Source organism: Falco peregrinus, chromosome 2, assembly GCF_023634155.1.
Source record: "Falco peregrinus isolate bFalPer1 chromosome 2, bFalPer1.pri, whole genome shotgun sequence".
Classification (NCBI taxonomy): domain Eukaryota; kingdom Metazoa; phylum Chordata; class Aves; order Falconiformes; family Falconidae; genus Falco; species Falco peregrinus.
Window position 1 is genome coordinate 124,366,910 of NC_073722.1, and position 27,742 is coordinate 124,394,651.

At 43.8% G+C, this 27,742-nt stretch overlaps 1 protein-coding gene across 3 annotated transcripts; it reads right to left on the bottom strand.

Moving 5' to 3' along the window:
- Nucleotides 1-150: 150 nt before the first annotated feature.
- LOC101913844 (ATP-binding cassette sub-family A member 9-like) lies at nucleotides 151-27,362 on the bottom strand. 3 transcript variants are annotated; one of them, XM_055795703.1, is made up of 40 exons: nucleotides 27,231-27,362; nucleotides 26,040-26,288; nucleotides 22,966-23,078; nucleotides 22,263-22,473; nucleotides 21,903-22,061; nucleotides 20,860-20,960; nucleotides 20,265-20,491; nucleotides 19,293-19,431; nucleotides 18,613-18,798; nucleotides 17,894-18,026; nucleotides 17,062-17,233; nucleotides 16,287-16,345; nucleotides 15,249-15,359; nucleotides 14,591-14,766; nucleotides 14,145-14,264; nucleotides 13,659-13,797; nucleotides 13,035-13,125; nucleotides 12,263-12,402; nucleotides 11,671-11,790; nucleotides 10,956-11,115; nucleotides 10,488-10,654; nucleotides 9,924-10,051; nucleotides 9,364-9,501; nucleotides 8,687-8,800; nucleotides 8,095-8,265; nucleotides 7,820-7,933; nucleotides 7,546-7,656; nucleotides 6,896-6,961; nucleotides 6,252-6,343; nucleotides 5,111-5,231; nucleotides 4,658-4,775; nucleotides 4,303-4,394; nucleotides 3,269-3,444; nucleotides 2,699-2,774; nucleotides 2,108-2,202; nucleotides 1,382-1,501; nucleotides 945-1,085; nucleotides 695-774; nucleotides 549-604; nucleotides 151-423 (listed from the first exon to the last, which is right to left on the bottom strand). In XM_055795703.1, exons 2-40 carry the CDS (start codon nucleotides 26,152-26,154, stop codon nucleotides 334-336), a joined length of 4,938 nt encoding a protein of 1,645 aa, XP_055651678.1. In that variant the 5' UTR covers nucleotides 26,155-26,288; nucleotides 27,231-27,362; the 3' UTR covers nucleotides 151-333. The 3 variants fall into 3 exon arrangements, with proteins under 3 accessions (XP_055651678.1, XP_055651679.1, XP_027642661.2); XM_055795704.1 differs by lacking the exon at nucleotides 27,231-27,362 and having other exon boundaries at nucleotides 4,658-4,772; nucleotides 26,040-26,520; XM_027786860.2 differs by lacking the exon at nucleotides 27,231-27,362 and having other exon boundaries at nucleotides 26,040-26,519.
- Nucleotides 27,363-27,742: the final 380 nt, after the last annotated feature.

Here is a 27,742-nt window from a genome sequence, read left to right on the forward strand (position 1 = left end):
TTCTGTGAGTGGGGGTTTTGCAGGCTCCTCCAAGTCTGCACTATAGTCTCCAACGACTGAGCCCCCTCGCACCTGGCAGGGTTATTCCTCAGCACAGAGGATTTTCACGAGCTGGTCTGATCAGGGCTACAGATGAATGGCAGGCATCAATTTGTCAAAGGATAAAGGCTTTATTTATTAAAATATTAACTCTTTTTTTCTTTGTGAGGCAGAAAACCTGCAGAGCAGTATGAGTTGTGACATGGGTAACCAAGTCCTAGGGCTGCATCTGATTGCACGTATCAGTAACACTGATGAAATACACTGAATATTTTCCTTTGTGGCTCCAAGGGCTCAGGGATGAAGTGGTCTCTGCTCCACAGCCCCATCAGATGCCACATCCAGGTCGTGCTCCTCCAGGTCCTTGGTGAGGTCTACGAACACCTGCAATGCAATGCAGTGGAAACAGCCCCATTACTGCCAAGGACTGACAGTATGTACATGGGTCACAGCCTATTTCTTCTTTTTATACCATCGGTTTCTAACCTGTCACTTCTACGTCAGCATACCTGTTGCAAAGTGTGCAATGACAAGCTGTACTCCTCAAGCCTGAAATTCTGTTTAGCTGCAGAAGAATGGAGAAGGCATCCTTAAAAAATGAATCCATGTGAACAATTTGAAAGCAATCGCCTTTTAATTGCTTGTTTCCTTTTACCTGCTTCTAGCTTAGAGAAAGATTGGGACAGAGGTAGTGCATCTTCCATTGGTATCTTGTAGATAAGCAAAGAAGAAGTCCTGAAATAGTAATAAAAAGATGAATTCATCATTTTGTGACTCAGCAACAAGGTTTAGGGGTGCTTGTTGGGTTACTGTACTCCCGGGTAAGTTATTGAGCAAGGTCAGTAGGAGTAGCAGGGCATCCCAGCACAAGCCTGGGCTGGGCGTGCAGCCCACAGGGCACTGACCTTCCTTGCCGAGCCGCACAGGGGAAGAGATGCAGGATTTCGGCGTGGAGAGCATCGCTTTGCCCCATGTCCGTCATTTTGACTTCGAGGTGGTAACTCGTGCCAAACTTACTTTTCAGATCCTCAAGGGAACCGATGTACCTGCAGAGGAAGAAAAACATGGCTCAAACCATCATAACTGGGAAATAAAACAATCACTGGATATGAGCAGCAGATTTATTTCCTCTTACTCATCAGCTGTTTAACTGTGCTGCCGAAACAATCCATCTCCTCACAGAACTGGTTGTTATATACTTGGGACAATCCAAACAAACATTTTGTATTAGATTAAGAATTAAAAAAAATTAAGATCAATCTAATCCAAACAAAACGCCCCAAACTCCAGACTAAAAAGCAGGTGGCACCCCAGGTTGCAAAAATGCAACCCCACTGCCCACCGTAGCTGCCCCGCCACCAGGATGGCCACCCGGTCGCACATCGCCGCTGCCTCCTCCAGGGACTGCGTGCTGAGGATGGCTGCACGCTCCTTGCTTTTCACAGCGGTCTGCATCACTTTCCTGGGAACAGAGGGATCACAGTTACTTCCCAGGAATCACCGAAGAACATCTCCTGGTTTACAGCTCCCTCCCAAAAGCCAACTGAAATGATAAAATTGTAAAAAAGCCGATGACTATTTAAAAGACTCCAGTTCCCTTGTTTAAAGATGACCTGTGGACGCCAATACTACATTGCAATTTGTCATGTCAGCATCCCTCCAGATTTTACACTTTCAGTGTAAACTATTGACAAAAAGCACTAGGGACTGAACGATGAAAAGGATCATCTATCTATAATTTTTTTTTCTTGCTCTGAAGAAAACAGGAATTTTTGTCTTTTGTACCAAATACATGGGTTCAGCTGGTGTCTACTCAGATTTTTTTTTGGGTGCAATAACATTAAGATTACATCTGATGGTCAGCAAGGGCTTACTGCCTGCTGAGTAAGGAGTTTAGCAAGTGGCACCCCAATCCCTGCACATTAGGGAAAACAGAAAATATAGATGTACTCAGCCCACAAGGCAGAACCTCTTTGCCTGCCCAACAGTTACTACAACAGGGAGGGCAAGACCCATCCTGTTAAATTTATTACATGCTTCTTGGTTCTGCTGAAACAGGGCTGCTCACCGCATACGCTGCTGCCCTTTGGGGTCCATGCCCACTGATGGCTCATCCCAAAGCATTACTGTCGGATCTCCCAGGATGCTCAGCACAAAACACAGCTGAAATGGGAAAGACACCCAGGTCAGGTCAGGTCTGCTTTTAATTTACCTGCAAAACTGTGGAGTTGTCCTGCTACATCATCTTAATCCCTGTGAATCTTTCAGAAGCTGAAGCTTTCGATTCCAAAATGCAGGAGGAACAGGGATTCAAAAATCCCCACCGCAGGTGTTCTTAGTTCACATTTTAATCTCCCCAAATCAGCTTTCCCCAAAACTCCCAAGCCTGCCAAAGATCTGAAAGTGGTTTTCCATCCCATTTACTGGCAGATGCATGTGGTGGGGCTTGAAGAGGTGATTACCTTTAGCATTTGTTACACACACAGTGAGAGAGAGTGGGGAAAGAGGAGGGGGAAGGATCCTGCCAGGCTGTATTCAAAATTTATTGATGCAAACAAATTGTGTTGGGAACCTGCTGTGCTGAAGGTTTTCTGTGCACCACGTTCTAGGAAGAAAAAGCAGGATTTGCTCAAGTAGCGAACACAAACCTGACACGTACCTTTCTGGCTTCTCCAGCAGATAACCTCCTAGCTGGGATTTTTAAATGCTTCTGGAGATCCATGGCCTTTGCTATGCTGTGGGCAACAGAAAGGAAAAACACTGAAATGACCATCTCTGCTAATTCTGTGGTCAGGGGCACTGACAAGCCAGAGACTAACGTACTTGTTTTGGCCGATATGCATCACCTTGGGGTGATTATTTTTTGATTATTTTATTTTATTAATTACTTGGTGATTTTACTCCTAGCTCGGATGATAAATTACAGAATTTTTGCAGAAACTCCAGCTAATAATAAGTGCAGCTAATGAGAAAAGTGAGTTGCTCATGTAACAGGCCATGAACTGGAGCAAGTTTGATCGTTTTCTGGATAAACTAAGGCTAAAATCTTCAATGACAGGGACTGAGAACAGTATAAAGTAGCAGAAGATCCCTTTTCTCCAGGGTAAGGAGGCATTGAAGGTGCTGTCACTTAGTCACACTAGCCAAGTTTGTTTGCAGAAAAACCTTTCCCTGTCCTGTACCTCTGGAAAGGGGAAGAACTGTATGCTAAACCCCTTCGGCTTCGTACCGGCTGATGGTAATGGCTGCGTCTTCCTTGCCCATCCCTCTGATGGCAGAATACGCCTCCAGATGCTGCTGCACGGTGAGGGCTGGCCAGAGCGGGTCATGCTGTGGGCAGCAGCCCAGGCTCCCCAGGCTGCCCAGCCCCGGCCCCCCAGCAGTGGTCCTGGCACCCCTCAGCACCTGCACAAACACACACGCCTCCACCGCTGCAGCATGTTACTCCGGGGGGAAGCAATGAGCCCCTTGGAAACACGCTTACACGTTCTCCTGTGTTGTGAGGAACCTCAGAAGCACAGGGGAAAGGAGAGCCAGCATCGCTGGAGTGACCACCTGCATCTACTGCGGCTTCTGCTCACCTGAGTCCAGGAGAGCATGTTCCCAAAACCAACCACACGTTCCGTGTTCCCAAAACCAACCACACGTTCCGTGTTCCCAAAACCAACCACACGTTCCGTGTTCCCAAAACCAACCACACGTTCCGTGTTCCCAAAACCGTACAACCATAAAACTCTGGCTAATAGTACGGACATGAGACTATCTTTTCCTAGTAATACTTTTCTATTTCAAACATTCAGTCCCAAATCTGTAACCGCAATGGTATTTCCCCTCCCCCAGCACATGTCATTAATCATCCTGCATATAATTAAGTGATGGATTGTTACTGGCCCAGCCCTGTTCGCATTCATTTTCAATTTCCTGGTTTTGCAAGGCTGTTTATGAAGAGTGTTGGTTTTCATCCTTTTTTTTTTTTAGAAGTCAACATTTCTTATGGGGTTTGTGAAATTTCACAATGGGTGTCCAATGCACGCCGAAGATTTTGTGCAGCTTAAACCCTTAAATCTGTAACATTGATTTTGATGCAACCTAGAATGTGCTTTGAGTACATCAACACTTTCTTCTCACTTCCGCAAACAGCCAGGGTTGCATGTATATAAATTCCCTGACTTAAGGGCTGCCTTGCCGGCTTGCCTTATCATATGCTTAATTTATAAAGGGCATCAAGGTCATCCCTCCAGCTGCTCCAAAGGCATCACCTACCTCCCCAGCAGTCATCATTAAGTGTCCAGAAATCATGTTTATAGTTGTGCTTTTTCCAGCCCCGCTGGGTCCTAACAGACCTAGTACTTCTCCTGGAACAAATACGTAAGAACTGTTAGTAACAACTATTGTTACTAAGACCTTCTTCCCTGTGTGCTAAGCAATATCTACAATTACAGTAGGAGAAAGGATCATTCATTAACTTATCCCCCTGAATTAAAACTGTGAATACAGTAGCCTGGGTGTGTTGGGTCCAGTTGCACACAAGAAAATCCTAACAAAAATATGGTCCCCAAATGTGACTTTCACATCAGAAGTGAGCCGTTACATAGGGAGTGCAGTAAAATACTTGAACCTTTTTTGACACTAAAAGTGAGGTTTTTGACAGCCACTTTCTTTTTCTTCTTAAAGATGGAACTGGCTTTCTTGTCTTCGTATTCCTTGCGCAAACTGTTGACAATGATAACAGACTCCTGTGAAGAGATGAAGTAGGAAATAAAAGCTCTTCCCTTCTCCCGTGAGACAGCTCATCTGTTCTTACCATTAAATAGGACTCTTTCAGGAGAATTCTAATTGTTAAATTAAAAATTCAGGCAATGGACCGACAGAAAAAAAAAGGAAAAAGCAGAATGAGAATAGAATAGAGTGCCAGCTAAATTCCTTCTGGTGCCAGGGTGACCGTGGGCTGGATGGCAAGATGTGCGCTTGGGCATCAGATCAGTAAATAATAAGTGTGTGAGCTAAGAAAGCAGAGACAGACCTGATGACGGCAAATGCAGAAGAAAACAAGCTAGAAGGCTGGTTTCACCTCCTCAGGTGGCAGGGAGGCCATCACACTCCGCACCCTCTCCCTCTCCGCCTGGACTTCTGGGGGCTCCTCCCCAGGGGGGTCCCTGTTCTGGCGGGTGGCTGCTCTCCTCTGCTGGATCCTAAGAGCAGAAGAGGAGAGACGGTGTTGCTGGGAATCACTCCCCAAAAGGCTTGGTTTGACAACTTCTTTCCCAGGGCAGTGCCAATGCACCGCCCCCCAAAATTTATTTGAATTCAGGGAGCTATTCCACAGACAGCTGTATATTTGCTCAAATATTTATTCATGGGGGGAAAATAAAAAAAAATAAAAGAAATCCCACTGGCATGAGTGAGAAAATAATGGCCAGATTTAGCTTTTCCTTCATCAGTATCAACCAGTTCCCTGCGTGACACATGCCAATGATCTGTTCAAGGAGAATTAAAATACACGCAGTGGCAGGTTTTCAGACTATTTGGATGTCTAACTCCTAGCTGTGTCATGTTGGTTAATGTTTGACGAGTTAGTATTTTTTACAGATCTTCTCCCACATGACTTAGGTGGTCAGTCGTTGGAAACAGATAAGCAGAAAGCCGGGAGCAGGTGACCCCAGCCCAATGAAGCTTTAGGGGGAGTCTCTATCCTGCAGAGAGCAACACTGAAACATTTGAAAAGGAGTTAAAATGTTGGATTTCAATTTGTGACTTAATTTAGCCGGCTGTAGTGAAATGTCCTGAAACCTCAGCTATGAATCTTAATCTAAAAAAACAAAAAAACCCCAAAAAACCCCCAGCTTAAATCCCATTAATTATTCTCTCTAGGACACTGTAGTGCAACTGACCTATTGCAACACACTGGGGAGGAATTTGCCTCCAGACATATTCAGGGAAACTCCAGTAAGTAAAGTCAGAAATTGTAATGACCCAAAGGAATAATAAAAATCCCTCCCTTCATTCTCAGTTTCCTCCCTTCCAGATAAACTGGTTAAAACTAAAAAATATGAGCTTTAGTCACACTTTGCAAAATGTTTTTAAGTTTACTCATCCCCTCCTCCTGCTGTCAGGGGTGAGCCAGGAGGGTTTTTTGCCTGGCTGTGCAGCACCGAGCCCCCCACAGACCAGGATAACCGTGGCTCACGAGGCACCTGGCTGCTGGGACACACCTGAAGATGGGATCAAGTCTCGGAACTGCTTCTCCATATCTCATCTCCAAACAGCGCAGGAGAAAAGCAAAAATCACACAGTGGATGTAAGGCTAAAAAGCAAAAATGTATTAGATTTGCATGGAGACAAGGTAACAACACACTTGATTAAATTAATAAGGGGATGCAGGAACCTATCTCATTTAATTCAGCTATTGAAAAAGAAGTTAAATTGATGCTTCGCATACATTTCCATCTCATATGCAGATCGTTTGCAAAAGCCTTGCCTTCCTACTGCAGTTTTTGCTCAAATAATATGCACCCCAACAGATATCCTACAGGATTAGAGATCACATCATCTTTCTTTTGTAGAAGTAGCATTAAATTGTTAGCTGATTAATAATATATCTGCCTCATATGTGAGCTCCACTTAATCCCTAGCCCCCTTTTTGCCAGCCTTTGCACATATGGTACAGCATCCAGGGGTCACTTGAGACACAAGCCTGTGATTACTTGGATGTACCTCCCTTGCCAAAATTTAACATGAAACTTTGACCACATAACATATGCTCTACTTAGGGGGAGAGTTATACAAGCCCAGTGCAAGTCCAGTGCACCAGAACAGTCATCCTTTCCACAAGAACCACCATCAAATTGTTCCTTACTGCAAAGGCCGCTACAAAGATGCGATTCCACGACTCAAGATCGGTACCGTGATACAAGAAGAAACGCTACAAGAGAAAACCAAAACAATTAGAAAAATTCCTTAGAATGGTGAGCCTCAGTGCAGCGTCAGAGCAAGTGTGGGATGTAGGGATGCTTAGCTTCTCTTCAGGATGGGATAAGGCAGGTTTGGTCTGTACTTATTTTTTGGGTCCATAGTGCCTCAAAGAGTTGTGGCTATGGCTAATTTAGAGGCACCTCAAATCAGCCAGGTTAGATCAACCTTTTCCATCATCGCTTCTCTCTTCCCAGTCCTTTTAACTCCTTCTGTCAGCTCACTTCATCTCTGCAGGTCTTCCCACTCCACCACCTTCCCTTCCCGTGCTACCCTGGCTGTCAGCACACGGTCACTGTAACTGCTCTTTGTAACTAAACAACGCAAAAATGTCCCAAGCAACCCAAGGATTAACAAGGCAGATCTTGGTCCCTTCTCACACTCCCCAGCCTGGACCTTGCCTTCTCCTGTTGTCTTTTCTCACTCTGTCTTTTTGACAGTTGGCACTTTGAGACAGGGAATTTGGAAAGCGCCTCTTGCTTTTCCAGTTTGCACCATTAGGACCATTATTGAATTTAGTACGACATGTTCACTTACTGGTGTAGAGATCATCAAGCAGCCCAGCAGTGGAAATGTAGGAATCAAAGTAGAGAAGGTGAAGTAACATGCTTCATGTAGGTCACCGAGTACATAGAGAGTGACATTCACCTGGAATAAAGCAGAAAATGTATTTTCAATGTTAATGCATTGCTGCTAAAAAATAGGCACTGATTTGGGTTATCCTGTTGAATACTAGTATATCTGAAATGAAATCTCAAGTGGCAAGATGTGTACGTCAAACACTTTCAGAGCGAAAATTCACTTCACTTACCAGAATGAAGATGAAAGACCAAATGTAACGATTGCTTCGTCCCGTGCGAAATTTAAAGGCAATTAAATAGATGAGGAGGACAAGGGATACTCCGTAACCAATGACGCAAATGATCTAGAGAGAGAGACTGATGTCAGCAACACAGAGATTGATGTAGATATATGAAAATCTGCCTAGAGCAGTATGTTTCCATTAAAGTATTTTAAGAAAAACTCGATGCAGAACAAGGGAGGGGGATTTGTGTTTGACTGTTTTCCCGCACGCAAAGAGCTCACCAGGGGCAGGACAGTGCTGGCCTGCAAGGGGCAGATGCGATTGAAGAGTACCATGACCCCAAACATGAGGCACATCAGGGTCCAGAACAGCGGGACATCCACCAGTGCCTGCCCACACCAGTATGCTGAGGGGAAGAGCCCCGCGAGCTGCAGCTGGGCGCGAGCCTGGAGCTATGAAGCAGACGGGAGAAGGGACCTGATTCAGAAAAGCCTGAAACATCCATCCTGCTCCTCCTCCTCCTCCATTACCCCTGCTCCTCCCCTCCCTGGCTGTGCCTTCCCGTCCTTTCCGAGCACTTTCAGTTCTTTGTCAGTTCTACTATTGTGTAAAAACACATCGTTCTTAAAAAGAAGAAAAAAATAATCCTCCTGACCCCAAAGTATTTATTAACACCCAAATTGTTCTGATTCTCCAGTTCCCTGAGATGCAGGGTAACGCACTTGGGTACAACGTTGTGCTTGTGTGGCTGTATTTCTTCTGGCATCCCACCCAGGCGTGCCAGCCAGCCCCCCAGCACACGAACTACTCTCCACCGACATTGCATTTGCATTCACATTCACTCCTCGTGTGAGCCCCCTTAAAGCTCTTTACCTTGTAATCCTCCATGCTGCTCACTGCAAAGTAAGGAGGCAAACCAGCAGCCAAAATCAGCATGTAGCTGAGGCAGATGAAAAAAAACTCAGTCCTCACTTCTAGGCTGTGTGTCTGCAGATGAGAAATTCAGAGTCAACAATCATCAACAGCTGCCCAGGGAAAATCTGGCTAGTTCAACACTCACAGGATGGTTAGACACGCAAGTGAGCAACAGCACTAACGGTAAGTCATTTGCATTTAAAAACAAAATCTAAGGCAATGTAAAAAGAGCGTTTAACACCTTAGAATTTGCAGAAAAGTAATGGGAATTATCTTTAACAATTTACAGTTGAGACCATCTTTTTGATGCTGATTCTTGCCAGATGGATGCTGAAGAAAGGTGGGGGTTGCATGTGTTACTGTTTTATTCCTACCATATTGCCATGCAGCACGAGCTTAAAGGTTGTAGGGCACTGAAACCCTGCAGAGCCCTTAAACAGTGCAGAAGAGAATCGTCACTCAATGGCACCAGGATTGCTGGCCGAGCAATGCCCCCAGGAGCTGGCCAGCAGTGGGACCACTGACCCCAACTCTTGGAGGTTGCTCATCCAACCACATCTCCAAGCTGTCCAAGTCCTTATCACTTCAGGATGGCTATTTCAATTAATTTTCACCAAGAAAGGCAGGACACTCACATTGTAAAAGGGCTCACTCCAGATGCGGATGCGCGCGGTGCAATTAAAGAGCCTGAGGAAGGTGTTGCTGAGGATGTTCATGAGCACGGGGAAACAGTTGATGGGTTCCGCACTGCACATGACCGTGAACCGGTAGCTCTGCAGATGCAGGAGAAAAGACGTTACCTTGATGGCCGTGAGAGGTGTGAGGAGCTGACCACAGTGAGGGGTTGGGAGGGAAGCAAAGACAAAAGCAACCAGACGGCTTTACTGGTGGGTCTGCGGAGACCGGGCGGTGTGCTAACTGGTACCATGAGTGAAATGATCAGTAAAGACCACAATTTCTGGAGAAAAGCATAAAAGAATGAATGCTTTTCTCTAAAGATCACCATAAAGAAGCACACAGTGGAAAGAACCAAATATAAACCTGGTTTCCCACAAACAGGACTACTGATATTATTTAATACATCAAGCAAATACTCTCTCTTCTACTGGTGTGTATGTTTCTCTGTGCCTCACTTCAACACATTTCAGAAAATCCTGTTGACATGCAGGGTGAAAGAAGAAAAAATAGCCCTCACCTTGCCTTCCAGGGATATTTTTATAGCTCCATTATATTGTGGAATGCTTGTGATGTTTTTCGCAGGAGTTATTTCTGGGATTATGTTTTGAGTCTTCAAAGCAGAAATGAAATCCTCGATTTCTGATCCTGAAATGAAGTCAAGAACAGAAATCAGCATAACCAGAAGTTTTTTTCTTGAAATAGTTTGATGTAGACAAGTTCCCACCTGCAAAGCAGAGGTATGTTAAAAAATCCCAAACATTCAGAATCTATGGAAACTTATCTTTTCTCTATTTTTTTTTAATTAAACTGGTTAAACACAGCATAATATTTCCATACTTAGTTTGTTTATTGCTCTTTTTTATTTTTTCTTCCAAATTTGCCTGGTTCATTACTTTTTTTAAATATTGGCTACTCAGTTTTCATCACTAAAGCTGCATTTGCTTTTGCTCAAAAGAAAACACCTCTCAAAGCCAATGTATAAAGGAACGTACAGAACGAGTAAGTCGAGGCTGGTCTATCAACTCTAAGAGGACTCAGAGTGGTGCATGAAAGTGAATCAACATCACATGTTCTTCTTCACCTGTATCATTGAAGATGAGAAGTTTTGTCGACTTATTTTGAATTTTCTCTTCAGTAGGAAGAAAATATGAGCTAGCCGTGATTTCCCAGCTAACAGAGCTGTCCCACAGTTGAAACCCAATGAGAAGCATCAGCATTGGAAGGGTAAATACTCCAAAGAACAGCAATCTGGATGGAAAAACAGACCATAAGTGGCTCCATGGAAACTCCACCTTTGCCCAATTGTGCGGTTTATGTTGTGAAAGACAAGGGGAAATTTGAAAGTTAAGCAATTCAAAGCTCTACCAGTAAGTTCCGACTGTCCTTATTACTGCAGCTGTCAAACATTTCCCACCTAACTCTCTGCTGCCAAACACACCTCCACCAGTATTTAGCCCTTCCCCCAGTCACTCACGCGGATGATCAGATCCTTTGAAAAGCATCAAGCCAGCACAAGGGCTGCAGAGCAGGTGAGAACTCCGGTACTTACATGGACCTGAGAAACTTTCCTTCGTGCTTTAGTTTGAAGAAGCGAACTCTCATCACCGCGCACACTTGCTGCTTCCAGAGCGCCATCCTGCTCGCTGCCCTGCTCCCCTGTTCAGAAAACACCGGGAGGCTCTTGTCCTTCTCCTCCAGGTCTCCATTTTCTGCGTGTTCATCACAAGAAATACCATTATCCACAAAGAGCGTTCAAAGGACACATTTTAATCACAAACAACAACAATCTTCTGTTCTGAATAGAGAAACACTTCTATCTTTTAGCCAGAAAAGAAACAATGGCAGAGAAAAGGGGCCATAATTTATCCAGAACATAATTTACATCAGTGAATTCAGACTGGCTGAACCTGGGCTCATGTGGCAACACATCCAGTATCTTCACCGGCCTTGTGAAATGTATTCTGTCTAGTTTATCTTCTCCCATCTCCCAGTCTGGCAGTATACCCTTCAAAGGCAAATACCCTTCCAACATCAGTCCTCAATTCTTGTGCTTAAAAGCCTGTGCAAAATCAAGACTGAATCATCTAGACTTCTCCAGGAAGATATTCTTCACTAAAGGAAAGCTGAATACAGCTGCAACTCCTGACATACCAAAAACTACCAAAATTCACATTTTACTGAAACCCATTAGATACTCAATTAAAACATATGTATAAATGGAACCTTAGTCATGCCACACTTGCAAATTGAAGTCAAAGTTTTACCTTCTTGATCAATGGCTTCTTTGCCCTCCAGCTTCAGGAAAACATCTTCCAGGGTTGTCCTGCTAACCTCATAATTAACAACCCCCTGGAGAAAGCTGCTCTCGAGGTGGCTGAACAGATCTGCATGACAGAAACCACCAGACTCAGCCCAGACACCAAGGCCAGTGTCGAGCAGAAACTCACACTGGCATGATTGACATTGCACATTCTAGCATTCACATCATTAATCTCCATAACTTAAAAGGCACAGCAAAATTATCGCACTCTTTAGAGGTAAGTAGTAGAAGATTCAGAGTTCTTGATTACCATGGGCCTTCCTGCTGGAAGAACTATCCTGCAACCAGAGGAGACTCAGTGGATTTTAGTTTGTAAATTAACTGGTGGTTTTTCTTTTGTTCATCTGCATTATTAAATTTAGCACATCCATTAGAGGCTTCCTGTAAGGCTGATATTTATGCAGCTTTGGGCTTCCTAATTCCACGCACAATGGACCAGGGAATACAGTTATTCTCTTTACAGCAACTCTACTTTCTGCTTTTCCTACCACTTGGTTTCTCTTTCCAATTCTGGCACAACGACAGGCTTTTCCTACCTGGGAAGCTGTCAGCATTTTCCAGAGGCAGCATGTAACACAGCTCGCCCCGTTTCTGTCCTTTGAGCACGGCATCGGGGATGTACTGTCTGACCAGGGATGATGTGAGCTCAGGGTCACACAGGTCAGTTATGCGCACCCTGTTTGTATTAAAAAGCAATTGCTATAATATTAAATGAGGAAAAAAACCCCAAAGACAACAAAAAAGAAAAGCATCCATCATCCATTTAAAACACAAAGCCAGCGGTCGTTCCTCAAGCCGTAGGGAAACTTGCAAAACTGGGCAGCATTTCAGTGGGAATTTTTATAGACATTGCAGCACCCCTGGTTTTGCCATGCGTGCAAGTTGAGGTTAAGAATAATGATCCTGCCCCATACTGCTAAACCAAGAATGCCGAAATTAGAATCCAAAGAAAAACAGCTTCACATTAAAGCCGTTGTACGTTGCTCTGGCACCATCAAGTATGAGGAAATAGCAATTCATTTTACTCTGGTCCTCTTTTGGCTGTGAAGGAGGTTGCAAAGTCATTTGAAAGAGGTTGCAAAGTCATTTTAGCTACATGCTTAGAGCTTTCAGGATTGGGTTCCAAAGAAAAGCGGCTTGCTATCCAAAGCAAGATATTTTTGGCAGCCTCAAAAGTCTTTTAAAATGAATTGTCAAGACTTCTATTACTCTATATAGAAACTCTATAGAGACACAGACTGTACAAGGAAATATATCAACTAGAAGCTTTTCAGCAAATGAGTGATGACCAGAAAGAAAAGGATTTACCTTAAGTGATAGCCAATTCCCCATTTTCTCTTCAAGTACAGAGATGAGCCAACACACTGTAACTTCCCATTTGAGAGGAAAGCTTTCCGATCTAAGGAGGTATGAACACAGAGGATTTAGGGGGGATTTACAACAGTACAGTAGGCTGACCTCGCTCTGCTCCTTCTGAACTCAACAGACATTTTTATAATGAAATCAAGACGAGCAAAACCAAGCCAGTGCTGAAGGTTTTCGTCTTTTTAAACTGCTGCCTTTCTCCTAAGCATCAAGGTTAATCTTTTAATTATGCATTCTTACAGGCTTGGGGAAAATTTCCCATGCCACCTGGGAGCAATAAGGAAATAGAAAATATATTAAACTATCACTAATTTGCGTGCGTTCTGCTAGTGGTATATCCAGAAAATATGCAACTGCTTCATCCTGAAGCAGAGCACGAGCAAGGTCTTGGAGCAGCACGTCAGTCGAATTTTAGCCTTCGCTCTGCCTGGGCTGGGTGCTTACTGCCAGAGAAAACACATCGAGCAAGCACAGCCTGCGCCGCAGCAGGACCCAAAGGTGGACTCTGCAATGGGAAACCCTCACTGGCAAACCGTCATCGACCGCAGCGTGAAAAGGCGAGCTCACCAGCATGAGCATCCGCCTCCTCCATGGACTGGGTCGCAAAAAGCGTCACGTGTCCAGCCTGGCGTTCCTTCAGAAGGTTCCACACGTGGTGCCTGGAGCAGGGATCTAACCCGGCTGTTGGCTCGTCTAAAAGCAACACCTGCAAAGATGAACAAGGTCAGACCTCCGCATGTCCAAGCCGGCATTTCTGTGTTTACATCATTTCATTTCATGCTTTTGATGATCTCACTAAGAATAAAATGCATGCTCAAATATCAGCCATTTTTATTGTTCTTTCTCCTGTTACAATATTATTACCTTTTTAATGTAAAAGATGGTTCTCATTGACCTAGATTCCTCGATCCTGCCAGCAGCCAAGCTGAATTAGTAGGTCAGCAGACTTGGAGTGCCAGGGGAAAAGTACAAATGCCTGTGTGCCAAGTCCAAATGCAAAGCTACGTGCTAAACAGCACACGTTGTGTGTGTGTAAACATGACTGGTCCCTACCTGGGGATTCCCTAAAATTGCGATTCCAAGAGACAATCTTCTTTTTTGTCCCCAATTCAGAGCATCAGCACGAACGTCCTGAAGGTTGGTGAGGTCCAGCATCGTGAGAACTTTCTGCACCTTAGCAACATACAAAGACAAGAGCCAGATTTCCAAAGCACTGGTCACATTTTAATTCATAAATAGCCACACACAGTACAGGAGACTATAACTTCAGGATTTGAAATTTATCTGCTTTAAATGGCTTTGCTTAGAGATAAATACTGCAAATCTGAATCCTAACTCTTACGATGTGTGGATAAGAACTGAAAAAACACTTTTCTCCCAAATTAGGATTGTTCTCATTTCCACAGAACAAGATGCTGGTGATAATTTTTTATAAAGAAAGCTCCAACTGTCCGAGGTGCCACAATACAGAGGCCGGTGACTGACAAGCACATACCAACCTCTTGCTCTACTTCCTTCGGCTGAATACCCTTGACGTGAGCAAAAGTTCTCAGGTTTTCCTTCACTGTTAAGGCTTCAAAATGCAAATTAACTTGGGGACAAATCCCAACCATTGCCTGAAATCCTTCCATATGCCATACTTCAGAAACATTGTAGTTGTATATCATCGCAGAACCTGCACACAGGAATGAATGAAACCAGTTTCATACTGTACAGCATTTCCCAGTTACAAGGGGAAAGCTGGCTGCTTTGTGTTTGTACCTTTGACATTAATTCCAGCATTGTGGATGTTCCTCAAGTGTTTTGTTTGGTTTTTTTTTTTTTCAAAAGCGAAACTGTGTTGTGCGAAGCTTTAATACCACTCAAAAATATTTCAGAGCACCAAATCTATCCCTTAAGAACTAAACCATATTTCCTATAGGTATGCAGCTCATGATAAACATCAAGCCAACCAGATGGAGCAATAACAGCCTGTGAATGCCTGCACACGTGAGCGTATCCCTAAGGGATGCGCTAGCCCTGAAGCTCTGTTGAAGGACCAGTCTGCACTGACAGCAAGCCAGAGTGAGGGAAAACTTGGGGGTTTGCATCTTTACTCCCTTACGCTTGAAAAAACAAACAGCTTCTCCTCTTCAGCATTCAGGTCCATCATCTTACCTGTTGAAGGCTTGGAAAATCCACTGAGCATGTGTAAGAGAGCAGTTTTTCCAGATCCACTGTGACCAAGTAATGCAGTGATCTGCCCTTCATATATATTTAAGGACAAACCTGTAACAGAAATAGGACACCATTGGGATGGAAGTTTGTGAGAAACAGACTTGCACCTGCAGCTTGCTGCCATGTATGACACACGAGTGACATTTCTTTTGAAGCTGAGAGGCAAAACCACAGATCCAAACCCATGGGTTACATCTTCACAAGTTAGGACTAAACTCAGTAAGGAACTTGTAGCCCTGCCTTGATTGAATTGACAGAACAAGCATATTAACTTCATAGTTACAGAAATTTGACTTGTGTTCTCTGTGAGGTTCGCAACCTTTTATTTTAGCATGGCTCAAGAGAGTCCACAGAGAGAGAGGAGCCCATAGCCTTTCCAACACGTGAGATTTCAAAAGCTATTTCAAACTTTGCTACTCCCTTTCCTATTGTTTGGGTCGAGCTTTATTTTTTTACTCAATATAAACCTTTGAGACCATATTGATAATTTCACCATCATCTGGAGTTCTATTTAAACAAAGACATTTAACAAATATCCCCTGACTATGCTCTGGTGATGCCATCTACCTGCGTACCGGCCGCTGGCAGATGTGCAAGTGCTCGAACACCGCTCAGCCAGCGACAGCAGACTCTGCTATAGAACCAAGTTTTGTTTGCCCCAAATAATTTACATTTTGAAAGGAAGGTTTAAAAGGGGATTTTTAGAGTGATTCATCCCTGCAAAATCCACAGCTTTTAAGGACACTTCTGCTGTTGAAAAAAAAAAAAAAAAAAATAAACAGACATTTTCCTGGAGTGAAGAGGAAGATAACAACCTGGTAGAAATTTGCTGGTAACTTACCCCAGCAGAAATAATCATTGCGTAATGTATTTTACCGGTGCTGAAGGCAGATTTAAGTACATCCAGTACATTTCAAAACAGTTCGTGTTCATATCTAGTGAAAAATTAAATTAAAAGAAATACAAAACCTCTCTTACCCCTTAAAGCTTCCGTTCTTTTGTCCCTCTTCTTGTATATTTTTGTAACATTGTTTAGTCTAAAGGGAAAGGTAAGCAAGTCATTAGTGTTAATTCTCACAATTTTGGCATCTTTCCACTGCCTCAAAAACTATGCGAAGAATATTCCCCAACCTCCTCCTCGAACCGCTCCTGCTCGGTCCCGTCTGCAGGAATGGCTTTATGCAATTTGTTTCCTGTACGCTCAGCAGAATTTGCTGATGGGCTTTTCTACAAGGTGTTTAAAAGGTTTCAAAGTCAAACTCAATGAACACGTAGCGAATGAAGCACGAGGCCCCAGGGAAGGAGATAACATTTGGTTTATACAATTCAAAGCAATGATGTAGTGAGTATTTTAGCAGATTTACATTTGCTTTCTAGTAATAAGCAACGGGTAGCAGTAGCGACAGGCCAGACTAGCCCTGGAAGGATGGCAACAACGGTATCTTGTGCAGCACGTGCCATCAGCCATGTTCTTAAAGACAGCAGGGAACAGGAACAGACTTACTGCTGCTGCTCTGCGGAAAGTGTGAGGCAGCAAGTCAGTCCCTGGTACAGGGATGCACCATGTCCGATAAATGTTCAAATCCAGCTCTAGAGCAGAACGAAATGCTGAACAAACCTTCCCTCCCGCATGTGTTCTATTAACATTATCTGCATACATCGGATGGCTCAGTCCAATGTTTAGCAGTGTCAGAGGTCTACGCTCTCTAGTCAAATAAAGCATTATATTTGTCATGCCTACAGGAGCCTTTACCTGATCGCTTCCTTCCCATCAAAGCCTGGAGGCATCGGCTCGATGTTATTGCTGAGGACAGGATGGTGGCTGCCCTCGGTGACAGCCTGCACCCCCACGTAGCCACTCCTGGGCTTGACCCAGTATGACGGTCTCAGGAAGAAGGAAGGGGGGTATGGCACTCCGTACTTCCCTGATTCAGAAACAGAGAAGGTGAAATATCAACCAAAACCTGCTGGCTGCCAACTTGACTCTGACAAATGCCGTGCCCAGCCACCTCACCCTCTATAGCTGCACAACACAGACTTCCAGTAGCCACAAAGGGATCGGTAAGTTCGCAGTTAAAGCTGTCAGCTCGTCCGCTCTGTAAATGCAGGTGGGGAACAACCACAACACTGATTGTTCATTGACAGTTTCTTTGGCCCAGAAGGTGTAGGAAAATCAGGTCAAATCCTACAGTATAAATTTAAACCCATTGGTTAGGGCTGTTGGACTGGGATCTCAGTGCCTCACTGCAGGTTTTACCGTTCCTTTTGGAGCCTGGTTTTGAGACAGGACTAGATGAGGTAGCTACATGCACCCAGCTCCTGGGAAAACAGGATCCTTCCCAACCATTTTTTTCCTGAGCAGTACAGCAAATCCAGGTTTTGTCCCCTGACGTACCGTGGCAAGGCTCATTGCTGTTAAGATGCCCTTCCACAGCCTGACCAGCTCACTACAGCGCTACCTGTTCCATTGCTCCATGTAGATTACAGGTTTCTCAGTTCTATCCCACCATCCCTTTGGCAACTTTCCCCTTACGAGAAGAAAAGTGCAAGGAAATGTATGTTCTTTCCCTCACATTTCTGCTTACCAGGCAAAACCTTATCAAAGTAGATGGCCAACAGCAAATACAAGACACTGTCAAGGCTCAGTATGAGGTACAGGTTAAAGAAAGGGTACAATTCTGGTGTAAAGGCTGGTCCATATTTGTCTAATTTTATCATCTAGGCAGAAAAAAAGAGCGCAAGTTAGATATAACACTTCTGTTACCCAGAAATACTATGTGCAAGCCACTGCTGTGTCATCATGACCGTTTCTGCCAGGAACCCATGCCCGCTCGTGATCACGATGCTGTTTGTAAGCAGGGCAACACTTTATTATGACCACGAGTATCAGAAGTGCTTCAGTAAGCTGAATTCAAATGTGTGCTGAAGTTACTACACCAGAAGAGTGATGCACACGGTATTTACTAAGGCAGCATTTCACGACCTCACGGTTCTTGCAGATCTTGGTACCCACCAGACACATCCCACTGCTACAATAATTTCCCAGAGATCAAAAATTACTGTATATATAAAGCTGGTAAAATTCATGAGGTATTTGACAGTCCAGCTATATTTGTTATGAATTATCATGTATTATTTGAAGTAAACTTTTATTTTTGCAAAGCATCTAGAGCAGAGGGGTGTGGTTGGGTCATTGCGGCAATGTGACTCATGTACAGCAGCTACCGTTATCTGTATACAGCCCGCAGCGTGTTTGCTGTGGTCTGAGCTTTCACAATGTGCTGGCTTTTAAATTTGCACGTACCTTTGAGATGCCAGCTGTAAAGGCAAAGGGACTGAAGAGATTAAAAATCCATTCCAAAGACAGTGGTAGGTTTTCAAACAATGTCCAAAAGCCCAGCAATCCAAAGATGATGTGGAGGACAAATGCCACAAAACTGGCAATATTTGGCTGCTTTAACAAGGAGCAGAGCATGAAACAGAAGTGAATCTGTAACAGAGAAAATCAGTAGTTAGCAGGATGCATTTCTGCTGGCAACTAAAAACAACAACATGAAAATTCAATGAGTAAAATGAGAGACCCAGCTGAGTTTCAGTTGCACCCCTAGAGATGCACATGGCACGTGACAAGGCTTGCATCATTTAGCTCCGACATTTAGGGCAGGTTTATAGGGACAGATGGATCAGACCCCTCTCAGCCTCCTGAGGTGGCTGGATGCAAGGTGGCAGCCCCAGCCTTCCCATTAATGCTGGTGTTAGCACCTCTCTTTACTCTGATTTTGAGTCAGAATCTCCCAAAATGTAGTAGGAGTGATATATTACCCTTCAGATTATAACAATAAATCCCAGTAGTGAAGGTATTTTTGTTGCTTTCTCATGCAACGCCCAGACCTAGAGGACTCTGTAGTCTCCCAGTTTCAGATGTCTTAATTTGGAAATGGAAAAAAACACACAGCATCTAAAAGGACAGAAAAGCAGACTTACAGATGCTATGCCATAAAAGAAATAAAAAAAATATATTTCGAAAAAGTTGTGGTCATGGATGACTCCTATAATCGTGATCGGTGTCAGCAGACTTGCTGTTATTGAGATGTAAACGGTGTACAGCAAGCTCCAGGACAACCTACAAACGAAGGCACAGTTATTTTTGCCTCTGTACAAGACAGCACTTGCCACAACAGCGCCAATACAAAACACTCTTTTTAATTCAAATATTTTTTTGTATAAATAAAAAAAGAAGTGTAATTCCAAATACACTTCCACTGACAGTTCCCAGTCTGGAAAGGTGCAAACACCCATGTCCCACATCCACCCAAATCTCTGCAGATGCTGATGCCAGCAAAGAGCCACGGGGCAGCTAAGCAGAGGCTCTGCAGCCAGTCCCACTCATTCACATGCTTTTCCTAATGACGTGAAATGCCCGTGCTCAGGCGGCTTTGGAAGGCTGTTTATCTAATTAAGAGGCTACATCCCCCTGTGCTTCACCATTTGCAGTTTTCTCCAAAATCTGTGGTTTCTTCACTTTCTGTGTTTTCTGAGTGTACCCACCCATTTCCTGAGCAACACCTCAACACCAAGAACCTTGCTACACGCATCTCTGCTACACAGAGTGTTCTTTCTTTTTTTTAGGGGGAGAGGGGGAGCAGAGCTAACTATAACAACAACAACAAATCCTGTATCAGAGCAATGTTCTTGGAAATCGAGGTCCTCCAGCAAACGGTACGCTACAGGTAAAAAGCAGCAAAGGTTTTGCTTCAACAACATGCAAAAGCTGGCTTCCGAGAGCTCAGGCGAATGGTTAGGGGATTGCAAATGACTGCTGCTGGGGCCTGGGGAAATACTGCTGCTCCGCTGAGTGGTGGTACTGGACCTGCACCCACCCTGCAAGCTAGGGTACATCTTACATACGTAAGATAATACAATTCCTAATTATGGGTTCCTTTCTATGAGACTTACCAGAATGAGATGTCTTCCAATCCCATTGCTCTCATTAACACCTTGAGCTTCTTTTTCTCTCTCAGAACTTTCACTGATAAAAAGTACATATATGGGGAGAAGCACAATACGACGTAAACAATGAACCAAATATAATCCAGTTTATACAAAGGTTTGATCAAGGGTGATTCCAGACGAACGCCACTAATTGACTTCATCTCTTCCCAGACAGAATGGTTTGTTTTCATCTAAAGAAAATAAATTAGCCATCAATTTGATTTTCTGCAACAGAACAGCCAACATCAGCACAAACAGGTTTCCATAAGCATTACAATTATTAGTTTGCCAATAACAATGTTACATGTATAAGTGGCAAATATAACAATATTTAGCATCTTTTTGCATTGCCTTGTAATAAACACTAACACTGCACCCCAAGCCGTGAGGATCATCTATCATTCTTTTAACTTTTGAATTATGCTATGTATTTAAAAAGTTAGTGATCACAGAAAATGAACCGGTTTGGTGGTTTATTGTTTGGTTTGGTTGTTTTTTTCAGTTCACGGGTAACTCCAGAAAGAACAGAAAACCTATTTTCCAACCTGATCACACTTACTTCTATGACTGCTGCATCGATGCTGGACTGCACCGATAGGAAACCTGTGTACCAGTATGAAGGAATTTTGCAGCTACTTGATGAAAAATCGAAGCAAGTATCTGTAGGAAGGAAAAAAATGAAGAATTTAATCTCTATATTTCCATATACGTGTACATAAATGCTTGTGTATAAGGTGTTGGGGTTCAAAACGTATTTGACCTAAGAGTCAGGAAATCAAGATTTAGTTTTACTCAGCCTTTTTCCTGAGGCAGTCAGTTTTTCTCCAAGAATAATGTAGTACTGGGAGTTGGTGGCTTTGGCTCCTTGGGCCACCACACACGGCATCAACCCCATCTCCAGGGCCACGCTCAGCTCCCCTATTTTGGCAGGAGCCCAGGCTCCAAGTACAGCCACCGTAACCGTGCCCAGCACCGAGGGCAGGAGCGGAACCCCTCTTGGAAATCCAGCACGTCTGGACCTGGGGTCACTTCTGCAAAGAGCTACTGACTTGTGTAGATGGAATAAATCTCCTTTCCATCATTCCCATTTTCCAAGACCAGATCTTTGCAAAACACTTTTTTTTTTTTTTTTTTTTTTTGCCCATCAACTGATGAACTCACTTGATTTTTGTCTGATAATAAACTTTTTGTTTCAGATAGCTCACTACTTTAGTCAGTAAATAGGGGTGCATTTGGGCAAAGCAGTAGTAGTGTGGAAAAATATGTGCAGGTTTATGTTTTAACATATTAGATGCCCACGCGCTGTATGTTAGACGTACATTAGCGCACACAATGCTCATTTTCCAGGCATGATTTGACATGGTAAGACATAGAAGGGAGAGGGACAAAAAGGACCGTGGATAATGTGTACATGGTTCTTAAAAACATTTTGCTCTGACATTTGTTTCCATACAAGTAAACAAAACGTCAAATCCTAATTAATATCTTTCTTGAAGCATTTGGCACATACAGCCTCAATCCCTTCCGAGTGGCACGGCACCACAGGATCCAAGCATTTTTTAATGTAAAAATCAAGTTCTCTGGTTTCATTTATTTTGTTACCAATGTGTTCAAAGGCATCATTCGGAGACACCACACTGTAGCTTTGAAATCTGAGGCGATACGAGAAGTCATCATTAAAAACAACACCAATAACGTCTTCCTCAAAAATTCCTCTTTTTTCCAGTTTTTTCTCATTTTCCATCTCTTCTATTATTATACCTGTCATTAAAAAAAGAAGAAGATGAAGAAGAAAAAAAATCCACTGCAGCTGAAACTTTGATTAGCCACACAACAGCATCAGCCACAATTCGCACCCTCAGAACTGCGTTGTCCGAATGCTTTTCTCCCCCCAGCACAACGAGGGCTGTGTCAGGTCAGTTCGGACAACGCATCTGTAACAGGGGTTAAAAGCAGCGTTACCCTTCATTGCAGAATCTGAAGCCACTTTGCTCATTATTCTCCTGGTGGTGTTTGTCACGGGTGTGTACGTGAGCGTAACCCCCGTGGCATTAAAGGCTGGATCATCTAATCGGCCGAGGAAGTCGTAAGGGATTTCTTGCCGCGGGTAGTGGAATATCAGACTCGATGATATTAGTATCACTAAGAGAAAAACCACTGACGTAATCCATTCCTAGATGAAGGGAAGAAAATGCAAAGGTGAGTGGCAGCCCAGTGACCTGGAGGTTGGAAAGCATCTTCAAGGACCCTTCTTGGTCCAGCTCCTCCAGCCGTGAATGCCTTCTTTCTGTAAATGAGGAAGAGCTGTTTCACAGGTGTAATAATTTTAAAAGATGAGGAATGTTCCAAGTGAAAAACATGTTTTCTTAGTACCAGAGCCAAGAAGGTCTGCTGATAATTTTACACCCATAACCATGAACTGGACATTGTGTTCCTCAGTGCAGCAATGGATCAACAACCAAAAGCAACAAGCCAGCTTTGTAACAAGCCCTTATTATGCCGTGATGTTGCAGTGCCCCAGGAAGAAGTGTAATTTCTGACATTTTCCAGAGAACCACATTACCAGCTGAGGCTTCTCATATGTCACCTAGCATAAAAACAATGCAATGCAAAAATACTTTGTAGTGGAAATCCTTAACTCCCCTTTGGAAGAACTGATACTTGCCTGAAAATTTTCTGTCTTCATCCTCCATATCAAGAGAATGTTTTTCCATAGGAGAGCACGGGTTTGCCAAAATATTTTTGAGGCTCTCTTGAATATCCCTTGCATTTTCCCAGCTAGGATGAGAAAGAAAATAATAACGTTTAGAATAAAACAAGTCACTGGCAGTTAATATATTTCCCTGGGTAAACATCACTTCTGAGGAAGCCAATAACACGTCAAAGGTTAAGAACTCTCGATTTTACAGCTGGGACAACCAAGGAGTTCAGAGGAAATAGTCCAAGATTGCGCGAGGCAACGGAGAGGTGGGTTGGACTCTGCTGCCCCTTCCACGTGCACAGATCCATCCTTCATCCCAAAAAGACTTTGGAGAAAGAGGCATTTCAACTGGCTAGCTAGAGTTTCATTCCTTATCTACGTAAAATTAACAACAGAAGAGCTAGTCTGTCCTGTACTAAAAATGGGAGAAGATTGAACGGCATATAGATTCAATTTATATCAATCTATATCAATCAAATCTATTCCAAAGGAAGACATAAATTTTATTCATTTATTATTCAGTTGTTCAAAATACTGAAAGCATCCATGGTGTGCAGCAGAAGTGTCAAGTCCAGCTCCTGAGTGCAGTAGCTCTGGTTTAAGCTGCACACCTGAGCTGAGCCTCAGACTGCACTTCTTACACTGACTTTACGTCTTGCCTTAGACACGCGGTTTGCTGGCAAGCCCCTGCTCAGCGGCTCTGGATATTGTAATTAGACCCTAAACCATCCCCGTTACATACATGCCTTCCCTCCACATTGTCTACAGGTGGAAGGTGGCTGCCACCCAGGAGGCCAAGTTAGGAACACCGGTTCGATGCTAAAAGTAGCCTAAAACTGTCTCCCCTAAGCAGGTGGTAAAGGACCAATTTGTTCTTTTTTCATCCTAATGCTAATATAATGAACTGTAACTCTGGTATAGCTAGAGCAGGGCAGCATTAACACACCAGTGTCTTCCTCTGTATCCTCCTAAATACTGAGCAGGGAGTATTTATTTGAGATATTTTTATGGGGAATATTTATTTCAGCTCCAACTTTGATCACGTGGCCAAGCAGCAAACACCCTGTGCAAAAACAACAGTGATTTCAGAGTTACTGGTTTCCAGACTTTCCCAGAAGGAGAGCAGGGGAGGAAACCTCAGAACATTTTTTTTTTTTAATTTTAATCCTTTAAAATGGCTGAAACCAAAAATCAAAGCAACCTCAAATGCACAGTGCTCTTTTCCCCTTGGACATCGTTTCCTGATTTCGCGGATCAGGCAGCTGGAGTTAATAAACGGTTTTACTACTCTGTTCCTTTCATTGTTTGTTTTTGGAAGAATTAAATATTTGCGGACTCCAGGGGTGATGGATCCAGAATCCCTGTTTACCCTCTGACTGTTAGCACAGGGCTTATCTCCCCGGCGCTCCGCTTTGCCTGCCTGGAGCTTTCTCCCGTGCTTCCCCACCACAGCCTACAACGAAGGGTAAAGGCAATGAGGAAGGGATTTCTAGGAAGTGCTACTTTTTTTGCCCCGGTCTGGATTTCAGTTGTTGTGAACTGAAAGCAGCAGCAGCCCAGCCCAGGATGTCGGGGCAGTAAATAAAGGTTCAGGCTGGAGTATTTGGAGAACATGGACGGAAAACTTGATGGGCTTCTAAAAACTGTACTGAATCTCTACAGATGGAACAATCACCTCATTAAAAAAAAGATGGAGCAAAACGAAAACTTTTCAGAAAATTCCAACTAAATTTCTACCAGTTTTCATCCTGTTTTTTCCTGTGGAGCAGGAAAGAATTACTGATGGAAGCTGAAACATGACGCCAAAAAATCCACACAAGTGATGGTGCCTACAAACTTAATCAGGAAGAATTTAACTTTCAGTGAGGTATCACAAGACACAGAATGTAAGCAGGAAAGATGCCTCCACAAGACCTGAGATTCCAAACTTCAGATTCAGAAGACAGAAACAACCATCAGAAATTTATTTGGAGGCAACAGCGCTTGAATAATCTTTCAACCAGTTAAGAGCATCATTTGTGAAACTGGGGATCTCTGGAAGCATTTCCCTCCGGAGGGCTCAATAAATGCACCCGAACTTCTCACTCTCCAGGAACACGGTCCCCCAGCATTGCCGTGACTTTTATTGGGATCCTGTGTCTAGCTCTGCTACACCAAAATCTGTCCCAGGAAAGCACGTCCCAGTAAATAAATGGAGTGGTTATACATCTCGGGGATTTCCTATTTGGCATGTCCTCAGATTTCCCCCCCTCTAATAGAAACCAAAGAGGGCGTATCGACTCCCTACAAGCCAGCTGATCTTCAGGCGTGCTGGCAGGAGCCTCTCGATGCTGGCTACGAGCAAGCAATGTGCGCCGCATCTTCTGCTTCCCAGAGGAGCCGCCGGCTTTCCGAGAGCCAGCGATTAATCCCTGTGTGTGGGGAGTACAGAGGTGAACGTGCTCCCCCCATACCCTCCTGTTTGCCAGTTATTGCAAACATAAAACATGCCTCTGGCCCCTACCCAGCCCTGTCTTTAACTCCTGATAAGTATGAGACAGGTTTGTACTGACTCTACTCTTTAACACATGGGGTTTGAAATAGGATTTTTTTCCTACTCTAGAGAAAAAGCAGCTCTAAGCTTGCTCTGTAGCAAAGTTCAACAAGTCCTACAGGGAAGTGAAATTTTTATGCATTTTTAGAAGCCTTTATTAGCGATAGCAAAGCCAGAGGAGGGGAGCGAAGGGAGGGATCATTAACCGTGAGGACCCAGTGCTCAACCTGCAGCTCTTCGCTTGGAGCCAAAGCACATCAGCAGCGAGAATCAAAATCCACACATGCCCATAAAGCAGAATACTCTTGCTCCTTTGCTTCTTAAACATTTTGGTGTGAAGCTTAACACTTGTCAGAGAACAGAGTTGGAAAGCACAGCTCTTATTCATTCAGCATCACACTATATTAAAATAATAAGTAAAAAACTGATCACCAAACATCCCCTGCATGAAAACGCCCTGGGTATAATTTTTCCCTTAACAAAAGAGCAATATGAAACTCCTTACCTGGTAATGTGTTTCCCATTAGAAATATGCCTCCTTCGGCTCTGATATGTCTGGGCTCCTCGCCTCTTTGCACTCCTGGAGAGGGTTCAACGCTGTAGTACAGCCCAGTGGCCATGCCCCTCTCCCAGCCTGACGTCAGAGTCTGTCCTGGCGGTGCAAACGCTCCCAACGCTTCTCAAGCGATGACCCAAATGGGGAGCAATACCTACCCCCAGCTGGCCTACAGCTCGGAGACACCAACACTGCGTTCTGCAGGATTTAACACAACACGTGCATCGTGTGCAACGTAACAGCACTTACAAGTTCAGGACAGAGCGGCAGCAGGAGAGCTGTGGTGCCCTGAAAAGGGGCTAAAGGAGCTCCCGATCTGTGGCCAAGCAACCTCCTCGTCCCTGCCCAAGTTCTCCAGAGGAAAGCTTCACCACCTTCTCCTCATCTTGCTCAGAGCATGAGTCAGCAAGCACGCCTTCCTCTGCAGAGATGAACTGGGTCCGATGACCAACAGGATTTTGATCTCTTGTTTCTCTTTTCCCTCTTTGTTTTTAACAATTTTTTTTTTTTTTTTTTTTAGTTTCCCCTCCTTTTAATTGCTTTTCCAGCAGCTGTCACACAGCTGGAATCAGAATGAGTTTGTTGGGTTGGTTTTTTTTTTTGTATTTTTTAAAAAATAGCTTTCAAATGGATCTGCTTTCAAAACAGGGAGGTGAGGAAATCAGATAAGCCAGGAAATCCAAATGAGTTGGAAGGGTGGACAGCCACATGATAATTCAAATAGTTAAAGGAATTTGACTGTCCTGGAACTTCAACAGCTTGAGGATTCTGCATCTGATTTGCAGAGCTGACTAAAAACATAAAGGCTGGCTGGTTGTTGCTTAACAAAAGGCTGGAGCTCTTCTGCAGCTGCCGATTTACTCATTTTCAAGGAATGAGCTAATTTAGGAGAGGAGCAGTGTTTTCCTGCATCACTTCCCATCAGGCAACAAGGGAGAAATGGGGAAGGTTATTCTTACTGGCAAAAAGCAAATCTGAGATGCATTTCACTAACAAAACAGTACGTTTCTGACCCATACCCTGTGCCATGGTGTGCTGGCAGTACCTGGTGCAGTGCGAAGCCTTAGCATGCCTGTGCATTAGCTGCAGAAAATGCATCAAAAATGCATTTTAACATATAGATATATATATAAAAGATACCTGTTGTGAGTGCTCCCTGGGGTATCCCATCCTGCATACTGGGACCCTAATCCAAGGCAACCCGTTGGGGCTTCACTGAAAAGCAGCTAGAGAGCACATAGCATCTCAAAATAACATTAATTAAATCCCCAAGCATGTCCCACAGGATTGCTGAGAAGGGGGCTGAGGGCCAGCCTTGGATCAGCCCATATACCTGCCAGGAGGAGGAGAAGGGCTGGGGATGGAGCCAGTGCCCCCCCCCCCCCCCCCCCGAGAGGGCAGCCCAAGCAATGCGTTTCAGGAGAAAGGAGAACTGAAAGCTCCAGAAAACTTGTATCAAGAAGCAATTCAGCATGCTAAATTAGGGACTTTCTCAGGATCTCTTAAAAAATAGCATTACCAGAGAATGAATTAATTTTACAGCTTTGAAAAAAAAAAATGGCACACCACCCTTAACACATCATTAAAGAAAAACTAGTATGAAAACCTGGGAACTTGCACTGAGTTCAGATTAAGTTTCTTTGGGGTCATTT

Excerpts from the sequence above, each read along its gene's own strand:
- LOC101913844 (XM_055795703.1), bottom strand. The coding sequence starts at position 26,154 with ATGGCCACTGGGCTGTACTACAGCGTTGAACCCTCTCCAGGAGTGCAA. Across the intron at positions 13,126-13,658 it reads GGAGGCGGATGCTCATGCTG|ATCGGAAAGCTTTCCTCTCA; the intron begins GTGAGCTCGCCT and ends ATACCTCCTTAG. Across the intron at positions 3,445-4,302 it reads TAATGATGACTGCTGGGGAG|GTGCTGAGGGGTGCCAGGAC; the intron begins GTAGGTGATGCC and ends GTGTTTGTGCAG.